Below are 19779 nucleotides of genomic sequence, written 5' to 3'. Positions count from 1 at the left end.
AATGCATTACTCTACATATAAAAAAGAACCAAAGAATTGATACCTTCTCTCCAAAAGGCATAGGCAATCAAGTTACTTACCAATAGCATATTTCTTTACACTTTAAGAATATTAATTATATGTCATCCTTTGCAACTATTTTGTCCTACTTTGTGGCTTGTTTTCACTTTGTTTATAATGCCTTTTGCAAGAGGAAAAAAAAACTGTTGCTGTTATGTTTGTCAAAATCCGTCAACCTTGTCTTTTACAGTTGTTGACCTTGGGGTCATGCTAAGGAAGGCTTCGTCTACTAAAATATGACAGAAACTGGTAGTTGCCATCCAGTATCTATTTTTCCCTTCTTCCAAAAAAAACAGAACTCCTATTGTATTGAAATTACAATACATCAAGTCAAGAGACATTTCCCAACTTACTTCGTAGCTAGGCCATGTTGACTAAATTCTGATCAATGATATGAGAGCAAAAGTGTTGAGTGGCACTTCCAGAAAGGTTACTTAAAAAGAGCAGACTCAGGTTGGAGGTAGGGTCTTTTGTCATTCCCAGGAACACAAATGTGACTGCTGGAATTCCAGCAGCCCTATTAGCCCATGAAGTGACTTTGAGTTAGAAGCCATGCACTAAAGAAGGCAAAATAGAAAGACAGAAGGAACCTGGGTCTTATGACTACCTGGAGCCTCCCAGACCTGGACAGCCTGTCTCCAGATCTCTTTGCAAAAGAGAATTTTAAAATTTACCGTCTATGTTTAAGGCCCTGTTATTATTTTCTGTCCTATATAGAGTATCCTGATTAAAAATGCCTATCCTATAATTTCCCCTAGAATTTTAATGGTTTTATTTTTTGTAAAAATTAAACCACAGGAAAATGTTTGGAAGTGGATCAGGAATATAGTGTTTTTCCCTAAGAGTTAACCAATTATTCCAACACCATTTACTGAATAATCAATTTTCTCCCCTGCTGATTTGAAATGCCACCTTTATTAGATACTACACAGCCATGCTACTTCGTTTAGTTCCATTTTGTTAATTTTTTTGTATAGTCTTTATTTCCTCTGAGAAGTGGGAAGTACAGTTAACTGTAGAAAGCTGAGAGTAGAAGTAGAGTTTCAGATGAATGGGAGAAGGACAAAGAAGAGGTCAAATGCTAGGGAAGAACCATCAAGCGGCACTGAGGCCCAGCTGAGATTAGACGCTCCAGATTACAGCATAAGGATTAACAGGGTGGACTTTGCAACCAGAATGCCTGGTTCAAATCCCAGCACCATGATTTACCAGCCATGTGCAGTCATTCAATCACTTAATCTGTCTATAGTCCTCCTCTGTAAAATGGAGATGACACTAGAACCTACCTCAAGGTTGCTGTGTTAAGTGAGTTATTATACAAAAAGCTTAGAACAATATCTGGCATTAAGTTCTATTACGTATTATCATTATTATTATTTATTAATAATAATACTAGTTATAATGTAACTGTTCCTGTCATCGCCATCATCATTCTTAACATATTAAGATAGTGGCTTTTTTGGTTTCCTAAGGTATTATCAAGAATAATGTTGAATTCTATCCAATGCTTTTTTGGCATCACTTGAGAGGATTATGTTTGTTTGTTTCTCCAAAAACGTATTGTGAATGAGACACAATTTCCCACCCACTAGAAAGGCTATAATAAAAATGACAGATAATGACAAGTGTTGGTGAGGAAGAAATGAGAACCCTCATACACTACTGATAGGAATGTAAAATAGTGCAGCCATCTTGGAAAACAGTTTGGTGGTTCTTCAAAATGTTCAGCATAGAGTTACCATATGACCCAGCAATTCCACTTGTAGGTATACAACCAAGAGAAACGAAAACATACACCTGTGTAAAAACTTGCCCGCAAATGTTCTTAGCAGCATTTTTCATAGTATCCCCAAATTGAAAACAGTCTAAATGTCCATAAACTGACGAACAGATAAATAAAATGTGGTATATCCATATAATGGAATACTAATCAGTAATAAAAAGGAAAGAACTAATAACACATGCTACAGTATGGCTGGACCTCAAAAAACAGTATGCTAAGTGAAAGGATCCAGTTACAAAAGAGATTGCTTATTATATGATTCCATTTATATGAAATGTCCAGGAAAGGCAAATTTATAGAGACAAAGTAGATTAGTGGCCTCCTGGAACTGGGATTAACAGTGAATGGACATGAGGGACCTCACTGGGGTGGTGAGACTGTTCTTAAGCTGATTTATCGTGATGCTTACACAGCTTCATAAACTGACTAATCACTGCTTAAAGTGGGTGAATTATAGGGTATGTAAAATATACCTCAATAAAGTTTTTTTGTTTTTTTAAATGAGCGAATGACTGGAGATAAATTGAGGAAAAGTTGTGAAGCTTGTGTTACTTATTTTGTGTAAACATGGCCAAAACTTAAAAAAATTTATAAACAACAACAAAAACAACAACTCTACTAGTGCAATAACAGCTTTGCCATTCTTGTATTCTTGAAATAAACCCTGCTGGGTTGCAGTGTATCATTCTTTTAATACAAAGTTGTATTTATCTTACTATTATTTAACATAGAATTGGCTATTTACGATAGCCAAGACATGGAAACAACCTAAATGTCCACCGACAGATGAATTGATAAAGAAGATGTGCTACATATATACAATGGAATACTAGGGACTCAACCATAAAAAAGAATGGAATAATGCCATTTGCAGCAACATGGATGGACCTAGAGATTATCACACTAAGTGAAGTAAGTCAGAAAGAGAAAGACAAATATCATATAATTTAACTTATATGTGGAATCTAAAATATGATACAAATGAACTTATTTACAAAACAGAAACAGCCTCACAGACGAAGAAAACAAAGGAGAGGGGATGGGGGAGGGATAAATTAGGAGTTTGGGATTAGCGGATACAAACTCCTACATATAAAATAATAAACAACAAGGTCCTACTGTATAGCACAGGGAACTATATTCAATATCCTGTAATAAACCATAATGGAAAAGAATATGAAAAAGAATATATATATATATATATATCTATATATAGATATATATATAGATATATATATATATATATAGATATATAAAACTGAATCACTTCGCTGTACACCAGAAACTAAGACACCATTGTTAATCAACTACGGTATACTTTAATAAAAAAATGAAAATACAAAAAATTTAAAGAAAAGAATCTAGTAGTATAACGGCCAATTCTGATCCTTCTCTGACATTTCCCCATGTTCTAAGCTGCATTATTAAGGGCACTATGTAATACCCACTCCTCTCCATATGCTTCCCTGGATCAAATCTGATGACTGTCCATAGCCCTAAAACATCACCTTTTACTGTAAAAGCATCTGCTATAGAGCTTTTGTTTGGTGACTCTGTTCAGTTTAACTTCCCAGCTCCCACGTACTGAGGCACTGGGAAGACAGCTGTGATTGAGTCACCGAAGCATAAGACAATATAAAAATTAAAAGATCAAAAAACCAATGTAATGGAAAAGAGCTGCAATTTTAATCTTTATCGGCTGCATAGTGGATCCTCTCAAACTGAACCTATGGGGATTAGCTTCCCCCCAGAGAAGCCCTCAGTAATCCACACATAAATGGCCTCTACAGCAGTGTGGAGTTAGGATCAATGGATGCTTCATTTGGAAGTAAAAAAGAAACACTTCGGGGGATTTTCTAGTTCTCTTTGCAGACTCTCTCTGAAATAGATTGCATAACATGATGAATTTTAGCTCCATCAAAATTAAAGTAATCCACACAAAGCACTTCCAAAGTCCCAGAAGAAGGATGACCTATAAATTTGGGATATTATGGTGACATTAAATCTAAAGTATCAGTCACAGTGGAACAGATTAGAGAAGAGCAAACAACAGTTTTCTCATTCCCTCTGAAATAATTTGGGAAGTCTTTAGAGCTAGCTCAGCTATGCCATCATTTGACATCCATATTATTATCATTTTTTATATTTATCATCAGTTCTCCAATTCCATTGCCGTAAAACATTCCTTCAACACTTCTGCCTAGATAAATACTAAGGGTCTACTACTTCTGGTATTTTCTTTAAAATCCCCCAGCTTTGACTCTGCAGGTACCCGACTGCACCACTACACCATCACTACCCATCCTCATCACAGACATTCCTCATGCAGGTCACTTCCCTCCATTCCTGGCCTGCTGTCAACACTACTTCTGTCTTTATTTTTGGTTAGTTCAATACTTCCCCAGCTCTGGTCTTTCTGTTCTTTTCCTTGTCTCCTTCCGTCACTTGTCCCACACTCTACCTTAGGGCCTCACTCCCATGATCACACTCTAGACCCAGTCATCCAGCAACTGTAGCCCCTCCATCTCTGTTTGGCCCCCTCCTCCTCACTGCATTCCCAGTAATCATCCTACCCCAGAGCACCTACAGTCCACTAACCCTACCACCTCTTCACTATCCTTAACGCCCCATGAGTCCACTTTACTCTCCTTACTCAGATGAAATTTCAGACTCAGTCATTCTAATCACTCCACTTTATACACCCTCAACACTTTATGTGGTTTTTTTATGTGTTTTTTTAATTGAAGTATAGTTGATGTACAATATTACATAAATTACAGATGTACAATATAGTGATTCACAATTTTTAAAGGTTATACTCCATTTATAGTTATAAAATATTGACTATGTTCCCTGTGTTGTACAATATATCCTTATGGCTTATTTTATAACAATATAGTGATTCACAATTTTTAAAGGTTATACTCTATTTATAGTTATAAAATATTGACTGTGTTCCCTGTGTTGTACAATATATCCTTACGGCTTATTTTATAACAATATAGTGATTCACAATTTTTAAAGGTTATACTCCATTTATAGTTATAAAATATTGACTATGTTCCCTGTGTTGTACAATATATCCTTATGGCTTATTTTATACTTAATAGTTTGTATCTCTAAATCCCTTACCACTATATTGCCCCTCCCCCCACCCTCTCCCCCTGGTAACCACTAGTCTGTTCTCTATATCTGTGAGTCTGCTTCTTTTTTGTTATCTTCACTAGTTTGTTGTTTTTTTTAGAGTCCACATATAAGCGATAACTATTTGTCTTTATCTGTTTGACTAATTTCACTAAGCATAGCACCCTCTAGGTCCATCCATATTGTGGCAAATGACAAAATTTCATTCTTTTTTATGGCTGAGTAGTATCCTATTGTGTGTGTGTATATATATATATATACTATATATATAAATACACACATCACATATTCTTTATTCATTCATCTGTCGATGGACACTTAGGTTGCTTCCATATCTTGGCTACTGTAAATAACACTGCTGTAAACATTATGGTGCATATTTTTTCACATTAGTGTTTTTGTTTTTTTCAGATACATACCCAGGAGTGGAATTGCTGGGTCATATGGTAGTTCTTTATTTAGTTTTTTGAGAAACCTCCATACTGCTTTCCACAGCAGCTGCACCAATTTACATTCCCACCAGCAGTGTACGAGGGTTCCCTTTTCTCCACATCCTCGCCAACATTTGTCATGTGTGCCCTTTTTGATGATATCCATTCTGACAGGTGTGAGGTGATACCTCACTGTGGTTTTGATTTGCACTTCTCTGGTGATTAGTGATGTTGAGCAACTTTTCATGTGCCTGTTAGCCATGTGCATGTCCTCTTTGGAAAAATGTCTATTCAGGTCTTCTGCCCATTTTTTAATCAGGTTGTTTTTTTGATGTTGAGTTGTATGAGCTGTTTATATATTTTGGATATTAACCCCTTACTGGTGATATCATTTGCAAACATTTTCTCCCGTTCAGTAGGTTGTCTATACACCCTCAACTCTTTTGCCACTCTTTCATTGTCATACATAAGCACGACCCTGCTCAAACACAAACTCCTATCTCTTCATGCCTGCACAAACACAGCTGCATGTGGTGGGAGAAAACCTCACACCTATGCTGGTGGATATCACTTTAAATTCACAAGCACCAACTTCAAGTAGGCCCTTAATGTTGTCCGGCAGGCACACTCCACTTCCCTAATCCATTCCATCTCCTACCTCCCGGACTATCACTTTCTATCTTTCCTGTTTTCAAACCTTCAGTATCTTCTACCCCATCCTCACTCTCAGCTGGTAGCCTTGCTGCTTCCCTTTTCACTGATAATGGAAGAGTAATCAGAGGACAATTCTATAAGATCCCCAAACCATATCTACTCACCTGGGCCCATATACTCTGCCCTGGTTCCTTGACAACAAATGAACTGTTGAAAAACCCACCGACTCAAGCACATCACTCGGGCAGTTCAATCCTCTGCATCATTTTTAACTTCTCTCCAGCATACAAACATGCAGTTATTTTCTCCTTTCTTTAGAAACCATCTTTTGAATCAATTTCTCCTCCCTTTTCCTTCACAACAAAAAAGTAGTGTATATTCTCTTTTTTCAACATCTCTTCTCTCTTTGTCTCTTGAAGAGTCTGTAATCAGACTTTCACCTACTCCATTCACCCACCCCCACTCCAAAACCATTCAGTTCAAGGTCACCAATGAACTACCACGTTGCTAAATGCAATGGGCAGTCCTTGGTTCTCATCGTACTTGACCCATCAGCTGCATTTCACACAAGGGCTCACGGCTTCCTCCCAGGAATACTTTCTGCACTTCCAGGCCATCACACTCCTGATTTTCATCCCACTCTACTTAACTAATCCTTTTCAGTCTCCTTTGTTCGTTACTTCTCATCTCCCCCACCTCTAACTAGTTGTTTGACTTCTTTTATCTTAAGTCACCACTCGGTAGGCTCATCTAATTTCTTGGCTTTAAATATCATCTTTATGCTGATGGCTCCTAAATGCATATGTGGAGACTAGACTTGGTCCTTGAACTCTAGGAGCATATCCAAATGCCCACTCAAGGATATCCCTCCAGCAAGCCTCCCCTCATTATCCTACATCATGAATTATTGTTCTCTACCAGATCATTCCCATCACCTAAGCGCTGTTATCTCTTAATTTCTTATAACTTATTATTTTTTATAAATTTTATTTATCTATTTTAATGTGTTTTTTTTTTTTTTTTTTTTTGGGCTGCGTTGGGTGTTCATTGCTGCGTGCGGGCTTTCTCTAGTTGCGGTGAACGGGGTCTACTCTTTGTTGCGGCGCACGGGCTTCTCATTGAGGTGGCTTCTCTTGTTGCAGAGCATGGGCTCTAGGTGTGTGGGCTTCGGTAGCTGCAGCACGCGGGCTCAGTAGTTGTGGCACACAGGCCCTAGAGCACATGGGCTCAGTAGTTGCGGCACACGGGCCCTAGAGCACCCGGGCTTCAGTAGTTGTGGCTCGCGGGATATAGAGCGCAGGTTCAGTAGTTGTGGCACACGGACTTAGTTACTCGGAGGCACGTGGGATCTACCCGGACCAGGGATCGAACCCGTGTCCGCTGCATTGGCAGGTGGATTCTGAACCACGGTGCCACCAGGGCCAGGGAAGTCCTCTTATAACTTTAAATAAAAACAAAAACCCTTGATCTCACTTCCCTCACCAGTGACTGCTAACTCATTTCTCTCTGCTCTTGTCTACAGAAAAACTTGAAAGAGCAGTCTATACTCACCGCCCCTGATTCCTCTCCCATCAATTTCTCTTAAGGCCCCTCCAGTCAGGCTCTTGTTCTCACCTCTCTACCAAACGGCTTGTCAACATCACGTCCAATGACCCCTATGTCATGTAACTGCTGTGGTCAGTCGTCAGTGCTCATTCTACTGGACCTAATGGTAGCATTTTACACAGCTGTTTATTTCCTCTCTTTCACACACCTTCTTCTTCTTGGTTTTCAGGTCAATACTCTTGCTTGGATCTTCTGCTCTCTTTATTAGACTTCTTTTGCTGATTCCTCATTTTCTCTCCAGCCTCTTAGTGTTGGAGAGTTCCAGAACTCAGTCCTGGTACTCTTATCTCCTCTAGTCAACACCACCTTCCTAGATGATTCCTTTTAAATATCACCTCTAAGTCTACAACTCTCACATCTGTATCTCCAGCCCAGCCATCTTTCCCAAACTCCAGGCTCATATGTCCAGCTTCCTCGTCTGTTCCCCACATGGCTCACTAATAAGCATTTCCAAATTAATACATCCAAAACTAAGCTCCTAATTATTCCCCTCAAACTTCTCCTCTATTCTCTTGCTCAGGCCAAAATCTTGGAGTCATTCTTGATTCCTCTGTCTTTCATACCCTACATCCATCCATCAGCAAATCCCATCAGCTCTGCCTTCCAGCTACCCAGAATCTGACCACTTCTCACCACCTCCACTGCCATCACTCTGGTCAAGCCACCATCATCTCTCACACCAGCCACCTCACTGCTCTCCCTGATTCCACCCTTCCCTTCTACAGTCTGTTTTCTATATGCCGGTCAGAGGGATCCTCTCTATTCCTAAGTTAGATATTATTACTTCTCTGCTTAAAACTTTCTTAAGGCTTCCCATCTTTCTCTGAGTAAAACTGACAACGGCTTCTAGGGCCTTACAATCAGCCTGCCATCACCTCTCTGACCTCACCTACTACTTCCCTCTTCCTTGCCAACTCCACCACAGTGCCACTGCCCCTGGCTAATACCTAGATATACCAAGTATGTGCCTGCCTCAGGACCTTTACACCTGCTGTCCCGCTGCCTGGAATGCTCCTCCTCCTGATATGTGCACATCTTGCTCCCACATCTCTGACATTTACTCATACCTCCATTTCTCAGTGATGCCATTTTAATTTCCACACCTCTTCTCTTTCCATGCTTTATTTTTCTCCTTAGTGCTTATCACTGTCTAACATACGATGTAATTAGTTAATTTATTTATGTATTATTTTCCTCACACCAACATGTAAGTCCAATAAGGGCAAGCTTTTTATGTTCTGTTTGGTTCCCTAGTGTAGGTACAATACTGTATCAAGGTACCTAGGTGTGTACAATACCTAGAACAGAGGCTTGTACATGGGAGAGGTTCAATAATGTTTGATGCGTTAGTGAATGGCATTTCTAATCATAACCTCTGCCTCCAGAGTCATCTAATTAGAAGACAAACCTGCTCACCCCAGTTTTCAGCTTAAAACCCTTCAGTGGGTCTGCAGTGCTATAGCTGATGCAAACTGAAATGTCTTCAGCACCCAGGCATATCCCCTAAATGTGATAAGAAAAGTTTATGTGTGTGGGGCGGGGCAGGTGGGGCGGATATGAAAAGTGGAAAATGTAGGACCTGCCTAAGGGCATTCAATTCAATTATTTTAAAGAACTGTACCAGCCTCCTAGCAGCCCCTGTATATATTGGGTTGGCCAAAAAGTTCGTTCGGGTTTTTGGTACGATGTTACGGAAAAACCCAAATGAACCTTTTGGCCAACCCAATAGCATAAACCACCATCTCCACAGCATGGCTTGGGTAGGCACTAGGCAGGCTTGCCATGCTTACTCCCTCCTGGGCCCTCTAACATCAGAGGAAACAGACTGTGCATATCCTCAAACTGAGTGACTGCCATGCAACTGAACGCACTGCTTTTTCATTATTAAATAAACAGGCAAGGAAGCAAGACGTCACACTTGGCATAGTCTGAAATTAAATCTGGAACCCAGATGTTTGAACCAGATGACTACACTTGCTAAAGGCAGTTTTTACAACTCTATGAGGTAATTATACTTGCGTTTCAAGGTGCCATGGTCGGGGATGTGAATAGGTAATCTCCCATGCAGTGATTCCAATCTGTCAGGACCTTAACTCAGCCAGGAAGAACAGCACCACCAACTTCAGCTTTTCTCCCATGAGAACCAGGAAGACTTGAGAAGTGTACTCACAGACTTTCCCCCATCCTGAAATCTCCTGGTCTACTTTGCTGAGAATGGATCCTTTGGGCTCATCGCAGTAAACTGTACTTCCTTCAAGATTTCTGCATCAGAGTCCTCTAACCCAAGTCCTCCGTGGGACTCTGACAATGGCAGACAAGGACTTCCATGATCTGACGACCAGTGTTCACAAGAGCAGACTCAGCTCTCAACATTACCAACACACCCTCCACTTACTATTGCCGAAGATCCATCCTCTCCTGTCCTAGAATGTCTGTAAATTCCTAGAATGTCCTTCCCACCCGCACATCCCAGGCAAAGTGCTCTGCCCAAGAATCAGCTTCCCCAGGAATTCTCTACAGACCCACTTGTCAGCTAATTACTTCTCTCCTCTTTTTCTGAACTGTATTCAGTACACATCTCCCTTCCAATCTTTATTTTATTAATTGCAATTATTGTTTTATCTCAGTTCCATAGGGGCAGTAACCATGTCTAATGTATCTTTGAATCAGTGATGCCTAACCTAGTACCTGGCACTTAAGAGGCACTCAATGGATGTTTTTTGAATTCAACTTAATTATAATTAGAAGAGCGATCAGATCAGTGTGGCTATAGCAGTAAAGTGCTAGGAAGGGAGGGGAGTTGGAAAGAGGGGGGAAAAAAGGAAAAAGATTCAAGTTATATAACAGCAATTTTTTTTCATATTTCACATACATAAAGGCAGCGCTTTGCCTTGGAAAGAATGTTACAATGAATCCCTATTTCTTGGCGCACTCCTAACATTATAAAAGGCAGTCTAGTGTAATGGATTGATTATAGTCAGACAACCCGAGTCCACTGACTATACAGTGCTCCTTCTCTAAGCTAATTTGACAGAATATTTATGGTCCAACTAATGCAAACTGGTAAGAAATACATTAAGATTCTCAAAAAATAAATTTGTACATGGTAGAGAATAAACACACAAAATTCACATAACAGGAAATATAAATTGGTTTAAGATATTAAAAACATTCAACACTACAAACAAAACAATGCAAGTTGAAACAACAACCAGGTAGCTACTTAAAACCTGTTACATTAGCAACCTTTTGTTCACATTATACCACCTGATGGTAGTAGATTGACTGCTGATATGTAGCAGGGCTAACTGGCATAGATATACTGGAAAGCAGTTGGAACCCACTGGTGATAATTAACTATTAAGAAATTTTCCCACAAGGGAGTAGGGTACTATAGATGTAAAATATTATTTATAGTAATAAAAAATCAGATGCTAGAAATACCCCAAAAGAAAGGTTAAGTAAAAAAAGATTTATCTACCTTCTGGAATATATAATCATCACAACAATTGCACAATAATGGCTGTTCATCATGGAAAATTATAATGATAATAGTAATAATGGCTAATATTTATTGAGCATTTTCTACGTGCCCGGTACTACGGTAAGTATTTCACATGCGTTATGAGATAAGTACTAATGTAGGGTTGCTAGATTTAGCAAGCAAAAATATAAGATGCCCAATTCAATTTGAATTTCAGATAAACAATGGATATCTGTTGTTTATCTGAAATTCAAATTGAACTGGGCTTCCTGTGTTTTATTTGGGTAATAGCACCCATTTTATTCATGAGAAAACTGAGACACAGGGATTGAATAACTTTCCAGGGTCATATAGCTAGTAAGTGGTGATAAAAAGTTAAGTTTACAAAAAAGTAGAATAGTAAATTTTATGAATGATTCCAGGCATACCTTGCTTTATTGTGCTTCACAGATATGGCATTTTTTTTTACAAATTGAAGGTTTGTGGCAACCCTGCATAGAGCAAGTCTATTAGGCCATTTTTCCAACAGCACTTGCTCACTTCATGTCTCTGTGTCATATTTTGATAATTCTCCCAATATTTCAAACTTTTTCATGATTATTATATTTGTTATGGTGATCAGTAATCCTTGAGGTTACTATTGCAAATAAATTATGACTCACTGAAGTCTCAGATGCTGGTTAGCGTTTTTTAGCAATAAAGTATTTTTAAATTACATACTTTTTTTTAGACATAATGCTGTCGTACACTGAAGAGACCACAGTATGGTGTAAACATAACTTGTATATACACTGGGAAAGCAAAAAATTCATGTGTCTCACTTTACTGTGGCGGTCTGGAATCAAACCTACAATATCTCCAAGGTATGCCTGTATAAATAGGTGAAACACGAGCGTGCCCATGGATCACAGATGAGGGGAAGCGTGGACAGGTGATACTACTACCACCAAATCCATTTACTGAGCAGTTACTGGAGCACTTACTCTGCACACTGTGCTGCAACAGGCTTCCCCCGTCCCGTTTTACAGATGAATAAAGTGAAGAGTTAAATATTTTGCTCAAGGTCAATAAAGCTAGTAAGGGCAGGATCAGATTCTGACTCCAAAGCTCTTGCTTATTCCACTTTGTCATCTTGATTTCCTGGGTGAGATTTTTTTTTTTTTCTTTCAAGTGCAGTTCTATCAGTGTTGGTATAAGAGTTTTGGTGTGATAAAATACATGCACAAGGACACATGAATATTTCAAGGAGATCTGCAAAACCAAGTCACTGGGGTTTGCCTTGGTTTAAAGCCATACTTCAAGCCAACCCAATGCAAAGCTTGAAAGAAAAAGTCATGGTGAACATTTACGGCTCAAATTGTGATTTCATTTAGAAAGTAATAATACATACTCCATACTTATCTTTTGGAAAGGGAGACTGCTCTCCCACTGATGCCCCCCACTAAGCTCCTCCCTTTCTCTACACACCTGAGCACATGAACTTGTTAGTTCCCTCAAGTAAGTCACTTAGGAAGGGATTATGAATTTTTTTTTTAAGCCAACCACATGAGAAAGCCCACGAGCACACACAAACACAAAAGGGCCAGTATGCTTTTACAGTGAAAGCAATGCCTGTGCTCTATACATAACAGGGAATTTTAGGGTGATTTCCCTTAGGTGTCAGCTTAAGTTTTCCTTGAGAGTTTAGCCCACATCAAGAAGTTTGCTTTTGATTGTTTATTCTGAAAGAGGCAGCTGGCCACAGGGCTGCCTGTGATGCCTATACCACAATTTGCTTTTGTTTTTCCCTCTTGATAATTACCTCATGACTAAACCACTCACTGGTCCATGTAGAGGAATCCCGTGGAGATGAAAACACACTTGTTTAAATAAAATATTTATGAAGAAGCCCTAAAATGTCACTGAAGTAATGCAAATTAAATCTTCACATATTGTGCATCCAATATGCCACTCATTCCTTAGAAGACTCTCTAGTTCCTGATTGCAATTAACATTAATTTTTAAAAATTAATCCCATTGTGCATAATCACACAAATGTCTATTCATAAAAATCCAGTGTTTTAAGGCTGATTTTTCACTTGACTATCTTTGAAAATCTGAATTAAGGTTAAAGTTTAATCTCAATGATTATTTTGGAGATTTTTCCTTAGGAACTGCATTTAATTATTATTTTACATGTACATCTTTTTATAAGTTATTTCATTCTAAATCAATATAAGGTGACACTAGTGACGGTTCCACGTTCTGGCCTTTCAATGAAATACTTTGGACATGATTTTCTCAATTTGTTCTTTTTTTTCCCCAAATTGAGTGGATATAATAGATTCTCATGATATTTTTGTAGAGTCCTTCAAATAAAAATTGGGGGTAATATTGTCAAAAGAAAGTTAAGAATCAGTTAGTTGATTTGGGTGATGACTGCACAAGGTAATAGTCAAGGCCCCCGACTTGATACCATCTTTCCTAATTTTGCAAAGAAGAAATGTGAGCTGAGCCGAGAAGAGTTAGGTAGGTTCATCCTTCACTTATTGGCCTCAACAGTTGTCTTCCACCTGGTGCACATTACAGCCAACAGAGGAACTTATATAAAAATATACTGATACCAGGCCCCACCCCTGGAGATTCCAATTTAATTGGTCAGGATAGAGCTCAGTCATTGGTTATTTCTTGTTTGTTTTATTTTTGTTTGTTTGCTTGTTTGTTAGAGCTCCCTAAATGTTTCTAATATGCAACCAAGGTTGAAAACCAGTCTAGAAAAAGCTTCTCCGGACTAGGGTTAACATCTACTTAGAAAGAGGGGTCATCAGTGATGTGTAAAGCTCTATTTGACACCCTGACCAAGTGAACATCCTGTAGTTCACCAGAAAATGAAGAAAAAAAATCCCTAGAAATACAAAGCTGGAATGTCAATGGAAAACCAGTATCCTGAATAAAAGAATTCATGACCAAGATACCGAGCAATGTCCATCAACAGATGAAAGGATAAAGAAAATGTGATATATATATATATATATATATAGTGGAATACCACTCAGCCATAAAAAAAGAATGAAATAATGCCCTTTGCAGCAACATGGATAGACCTAGAGAATATTATACTAACTGAAGTAAGTCAGAAAGAGAAAGACAAGTATCATATGATATCACTTCTATGTGGGATTTTTTAAAAAGATACAAATGAATTTATTTACAAAACAGAAATAGACTCACAGACACAGACATAGAAAACAAACTTATCATAACCAAAGAGGGAGGAATAAATTAGGAGTTTGGGATTAACAGATATACACTATTATATATAAAAATAGACAAACACAGGGACTTACTGTATAGCACAGGGAACTATATTCAATATCTTGTAATAACCTAGAATGGAAAATAATCTGAAAAAGAATATATAGGTGTGTGTGTGTGTGTGTGTGTGTGTGTGTGTGTGTATAAAACTGAATCACTTTGCTGTACATCTAAAACTAACACAACATTGTAAATCAACTATACTTCAATTTAAAAAAGGAAAAATAAAAATACTGAGCAAAATCTGTATAACTGCATAGAATTTAACCTACTCTTAGAGATTAAATCCATTATAGAAAAACAGAATAGAGAAAGGACATCTAAATGAAAAAAAAACCTAGGAAATTTTCATTGACAACAACTCCTAGATTCTTAGTATATGTGATGTGTTTACCTAGAAGCTACTTTGACTTAGGCTCAACTCTTTTTCTTAAATGGAACCCATGGCCTTGGGCTAGTTTAGCTCTCCGCACTTCAATTTATTCATATATACCAATCTCTTTTGGCAATGCTTCTCAAATGTTAATGTGCCTATGAATCACCTGAGGATCCCGTTAAGACACAGATTCACATCAGTAGGTCTGGTGCACAGTCAAACACTCTGAGCAGCAAGGTCTTAGAAGATGTTAAGAGGATTAAAGGAGATGACCTACATAAAGTGCTTGGCACAGATGTGGTTGGCACCCTTCAGAAGAAAAGACTTACAAGGAAAATAATAAAACATGGTTAAAACCTAGAAACCATTTGATCCAATCTTCTTTTCTTTTCCAGATGTGGAAACAACAGGATGAGAAAAGTTACAATCGCTACCCCCTAATAGCCGAATGGAGAAGAGACGAATTCTTTTTTGACTGCAATAAGTATAATCGAGATCAACAAGTAGAAGTTAAATTGAGCTTTTCATTCCACGCAAGGAAAGACCTTTTAATAACTGCTGTCCTACAATCAACTGGCCCTCTTGAGGAGAGAGAGCGAAGTCCCCAGTTACAAAGTATGAGCATTGACCAGTTGATAACATTAAAGAAGACTTCCATACTTCAGGTCCCTGTTGAACTAAGAGACATCACACATCTAATATGTACAAAAAAAAAAAATCTTTAATAAAACAAAAAAATTTTTAATAAAACAAAAATTTCCTTATTTTCCTCCCCACTCCAACTCTGCTCCTCCTGAAGTCTTGCCCTATGCAGTAAATGGAGTTGCTTAGGTCAAAAAGCCTTGGGGTCAACCTTAACTCCTCTTCTCTCACCACTCACCTCCATTCCATCAACAAATCCTAGTGCTGTATCTTCAAACTGATGTCCACTATCCCCTTTGTCTGGATTACTAGAGTAACCTGTTAACAAGTTTCCCTGTCTTTACTCTTGAACTTCAACAGCATTTTCTCAACACAGCAGCCAGAGAGTTGCCACTTCTCTGTTAAAACCCTTCTCATTCAGGGTAAAAACCAAAGTCCTTATAATGGTTTAGAAGGCCATACATGATCTTCCCCCTCCAACCGTTAACCGTATTTCTTGTCATTCTCTATCTTATTCACTCTGCACCAGTCACCCTTGAACTCAACTATTCCTTGCATCACATCAAGGACGCTCCTATCTCCTGACCTTTGCACTTGCTCTTCCCTCTGCTGTGAAGGTTATTCGCTGAGATTCACAAGTTTATGCCGGACATTGCCAATATATGAAACAACATAATGACACCTAGCAGAAGGATTCTAATTGCTCTCTATGGAAAAGTGCTCACCCTCAGCTTAAAGATCCACATTTTATTTCCCATAGTTGGTACAGATGAAGGACTGGGTGAGGTATTCCAGTTCCAATTTATGACTTAGCTTCATCAAATTCTCTCTCAATGCCAAGTTAGGGAAGACTAAGGACTGTACTCCTACATCAGAGCACTGCAACTACCTGGGCAAAGAATAACCCTTCTGATGGCCCACTGATTTGTGACCCAGGCTTATCCCACCACTGAAAAAATGAACAAACATCCTAGATGCGGTATCACTCTGCTGTCCACAGGGAATTATATGTGGTTTCTCCTTTCAAAACCAAAGTTCCTCAGTTGAGCTTGAGAAAACCTAGCTACCACTGGGTAGCCAGGGATGAACAATGGGCAGAAAAAGCTGAAACATGGCATTCATGTGGGACCCACATGCCAGGGCTGCTGCTGGGCGTGGTTGTGCCAGGTCCCACTACACTGCAGCAGCGGCGCCATTCACAGCTTTGGGCAGTGCAGCTACTCCGACCACTCAGCTTTTAGGGCTCGGAAATTAAAGGCACTCTTGGCTTGGACAACCAAACAGCTTTACAGGGATGCAGACAAATGCATCTGATGTAAGAATTAATGTGGGCAAGGAGAAGAAGGAGGGAGATGAAGGGAGATGCTGGCCTGAGCTGAGCTGCCCTGGAAGAGAGGGTACACTTTGGATGTGGGCTTCAGCCTCAGTTCCTCTGACCTTGCACTCACAGTCCCCCTCCCCACGCCTGTCCCGTGAACAGGCTACTTCCTGACCCAAATCAAAGCTCACGAGGGTCATGGGGCTACCTCCAAACCACTGTGCCCTAGTTTAAGAAAGCAGAGCAGTGCTTTCAGGAACTCAAAGAGCAGCACGGCATACTCTTTATCTGTGGCTATTTCTCAGCCAAGGAATCAGATGTGTCTTTTGTAAGGAGTCTTCTCTGGGATTCTTCCTCAGGGGCTTTCCAGTGCAGGGGCTGAGGAAAACTTTAGAACATGGGATCTAGCTCGAGGATTAAAAGGAGCAGAGGCAAAAAATCAGCCAAAAAGCTGTGGAGTGTTAAACATGCAACTCGGCGAGAGGCCTCATCCATCTTCTCTTGTAAAGCCAAAGAGGACCGCTCATGTGCGGTAACAGTGGGAACTCCTGGCACAGTCAACAGGCAAAGAAGTGGCGCATTTCAACACTAACACTTGCTTTGGGTGAAGCAAGCTAGATTATTTCTTGTTCCTGCTGCTTAAGGACAGAACTTTCCCCAATGAGGACACCATCCTGGGCTCCCAGTTCATGAATGAAGTGCTCTTATTCCTGTCTGCAGTCTGTGCGGCACATCAGTCCAGCAAGGAGGCACACAAAGGCTGGGCGTTAAACCTCCGGGGAAATCATTTGAAATCAACAGTATTTCTTGACTTAATTCTCCACTTTGAAGTAACACATTAGTGATCATGCCATAAACTTAATTAATGTAACCACAGGCAATGGGGAGCAGTAATCTTTCTTTTACAAAAAAAACCAAAAAAAGCCTTTGAGTAGGGAAAATCTGATATAAACTTTTATTAGATGACTTCTCTTCACCCCACAGACTCATTTTGGATATACGATCAAGGAAATGCTATTTAAGTCAGGCTCAGTGTATACCTCTTTATGAATCAAATAATTCTCTAATTTATCCTTGGGTAAATGAATTTTTATATAATGGATTGGCTTAAAATGAGGTAAATTCATCCTGGATACTTTGCACACCAACAGCTCAGTTCCAATATTTATACACAGGAATATCAGGGGAGGGGCCCTTTTCTTACCCCATCTTTAACAATCCAACCACAATATGCTTTTTTTTTTAGTATTTAGGTTGAGAGACCATTCGAGAAAATGATTCCTCATGGTGAGAAGAATCTCAAGTAAACATTTGGAAGGAATGCGTCTTCCAGTAACCAGCAGTGGATGAGAAGATGTGGGAGACCCAGGACCCTGGGGAAAGCAAACGGCTCCACTAAAACTCCCTCTTCCAACCTTAATTGGTCAAAGGCCAAAATAAATGAACTTTCCAAAGTTAGGAGCTTCGAAACTTTCACTAGGAGTAACTGTAGGTGCACAAGCCATGACCCGTGAGCCCATCGACCTTCGTGTGCCCCGTGGCGGAATCTGGTTGAGCTGGGAGCCCAGGCCCAGGCCGCCTCCAAGCCGAGAGACCCGGAGGGAACGGGTTCAGGCCCGGCTGCCCAGGACCCGGAGCTCTCAGTCCCCGGCCCAACGTCGGCTCCCGCCCCGCCCTTCTCACCCCAGACCAAGGAAAGGAAATGGGCACTCCGGGAAGAGGGTGGGGAGCGCCCGGGGGGATTCAACCGCAGCCCGGGGCCGTCCCCAACTCCCAACTTCCCAGAGTTTCCTCTGGCCTCGTCCCCCTTCCCATGGCTCGCGAGACCGCCGCGGCCTCTCCTCGCCCGGAGCGCAGAGCCCGGGAAGTGGAGCTCGGAGCTCGGGAGCCGCCCCCAGGAGACCCGGTGACAGAAGCGCAGGTGACGGGCGTGGTGCCTCCAACCCCGCGCCAGCCCACCCGGACCCGGCCTCCATGCAGCAGCCTCCGCCGGGGTCCCTGCCCGGGTCCAGCATCAGGCCACCGTGCGCTGGTTCCTGGTGCCCTCCCCTAGCTCGGTGGTCACCCGCCTTCCTCCCTCCAGTCCGCGTCGTTCTCCTGTCTCAGGCCCCGGTGCGGCCCCTACTCCCAGCTCGGGGCCCTCCGGTCGCGCCCGGCAGCGGCGGCGATACTCACCTGGGTCGCGGAGCCGGGGTCTGGCGCGGTCCCGCAGGTGGTAGATGAAATCCTGGCAGCTGTCGTGCTCCAGGGCCCCGCGGGCACAGAGCTCGGCCAGCAGCTGCAGCGCCTGGTGACAGAGCGCGTCCCTGGCCCCGGGCATCGCCCCCCCGCATCCTCGGACCGAGCCCGGCAGGCGGGCGCGGGAGACAACCCTCCGCCTGCCAGCTCAGAGCCGCCGCCTCCGGGCCGTCCGCGCTCGCCGCCAGGGACCCGCCGAGAAACGGCCCGAGCCCAAGCCCCAGCCACAGCCGGCCCGGCCTCCCACCGGTTGCATGCAGCTCTTGGCCAGCCGGTCAGTCGGGTTTTCTTTCTCTCCCGCCCTGCCCCTCCGTCCCTCCCCCGGCACGGAGGAGAGGCGGTGCCGCACAGCCCAACGCGCCTCTCTCCTAGCGCTCCGCCCGCCCCTCGTGGCCGCCGCGGGGCGGGGCGGGGCGGGGCGGGGCGGGTCAGGGGTGCGAGCCAAGGGGTAGGATCCCGGCGGCCCCTGCCTGGGCGCCGGCGGGGGAAGGGGGGCGCTCGCGGGCTCCTAGAGGAGCGCGGGACTCGGCTCGGGACCTCGTGCTCAGAGCGACCGCGCCCAGGTTTAGAGAGTGTGTGCGGGTGCGCGCCCCGTCCCGATGCAAACCCACACCCTCTCCCACCGCCCCTCGCCGCGGGAGTCCAAAACATGTTCTTGGGTGCGTTGAGCGAAACGTGCAGTCTGAACCACACCCGCCAGATCTGGAGAACCGAGTCCCGGCTTTGAACTTGAAAAGCGCAGTCGGGGCA

General features: G+C 41.7%; 1 protein-coding gene across 4 annotated transcripts in view; it reads right to left on the bottom strand.

Annotated features, from left to right (window-relative positions):
* SYT9 (synaptotagmin 9) overlaps positions 1–19329 on the bottom strand; it is a 192717-nt gene extending 173388 nt beyond the window's left edge. For all 4 annotated transcript variants that reach the window (XR_011075468.1, XM_068556224.1, XM_068556223.1 and 1 more), the window contains exon 1: positions 18967–19329. Coding sequence is in view for 3 of the 4 variants with exons in the window: in XM_068556224.1 (XP_068412325.1) it covers positions 18967–19111 (145 nt within the window). In the remaining variant the exon portion in view is untranslated. The remainder of the gene's footprint in view (positions 1–18966) is intronic.
* Between the last annotated feature and the right edge of the window lie 450 nt (positions 19330–19779).

Source organism: Eschrichtius robustus, chromosome 11, assembly GCF_028021215.1.
Source record: "Eschrichtius robustus isolate mEscRob2 chromosome 11, mEscRob2.pri, whole genome shotgun sequence".
Classification (NCBI taxonomy): Eukaryota; Metazoa; Chordata; class Mammalia; order Artiodactyla; family Eschrichtiidae; genus Eschrichtius; species Eschrichtius robustus.
The sequence above is the reverse complement of the archived record's forward strand: the minus strand, read 5'-3'. Positions and strand labels throughout refer to the sequence as shown.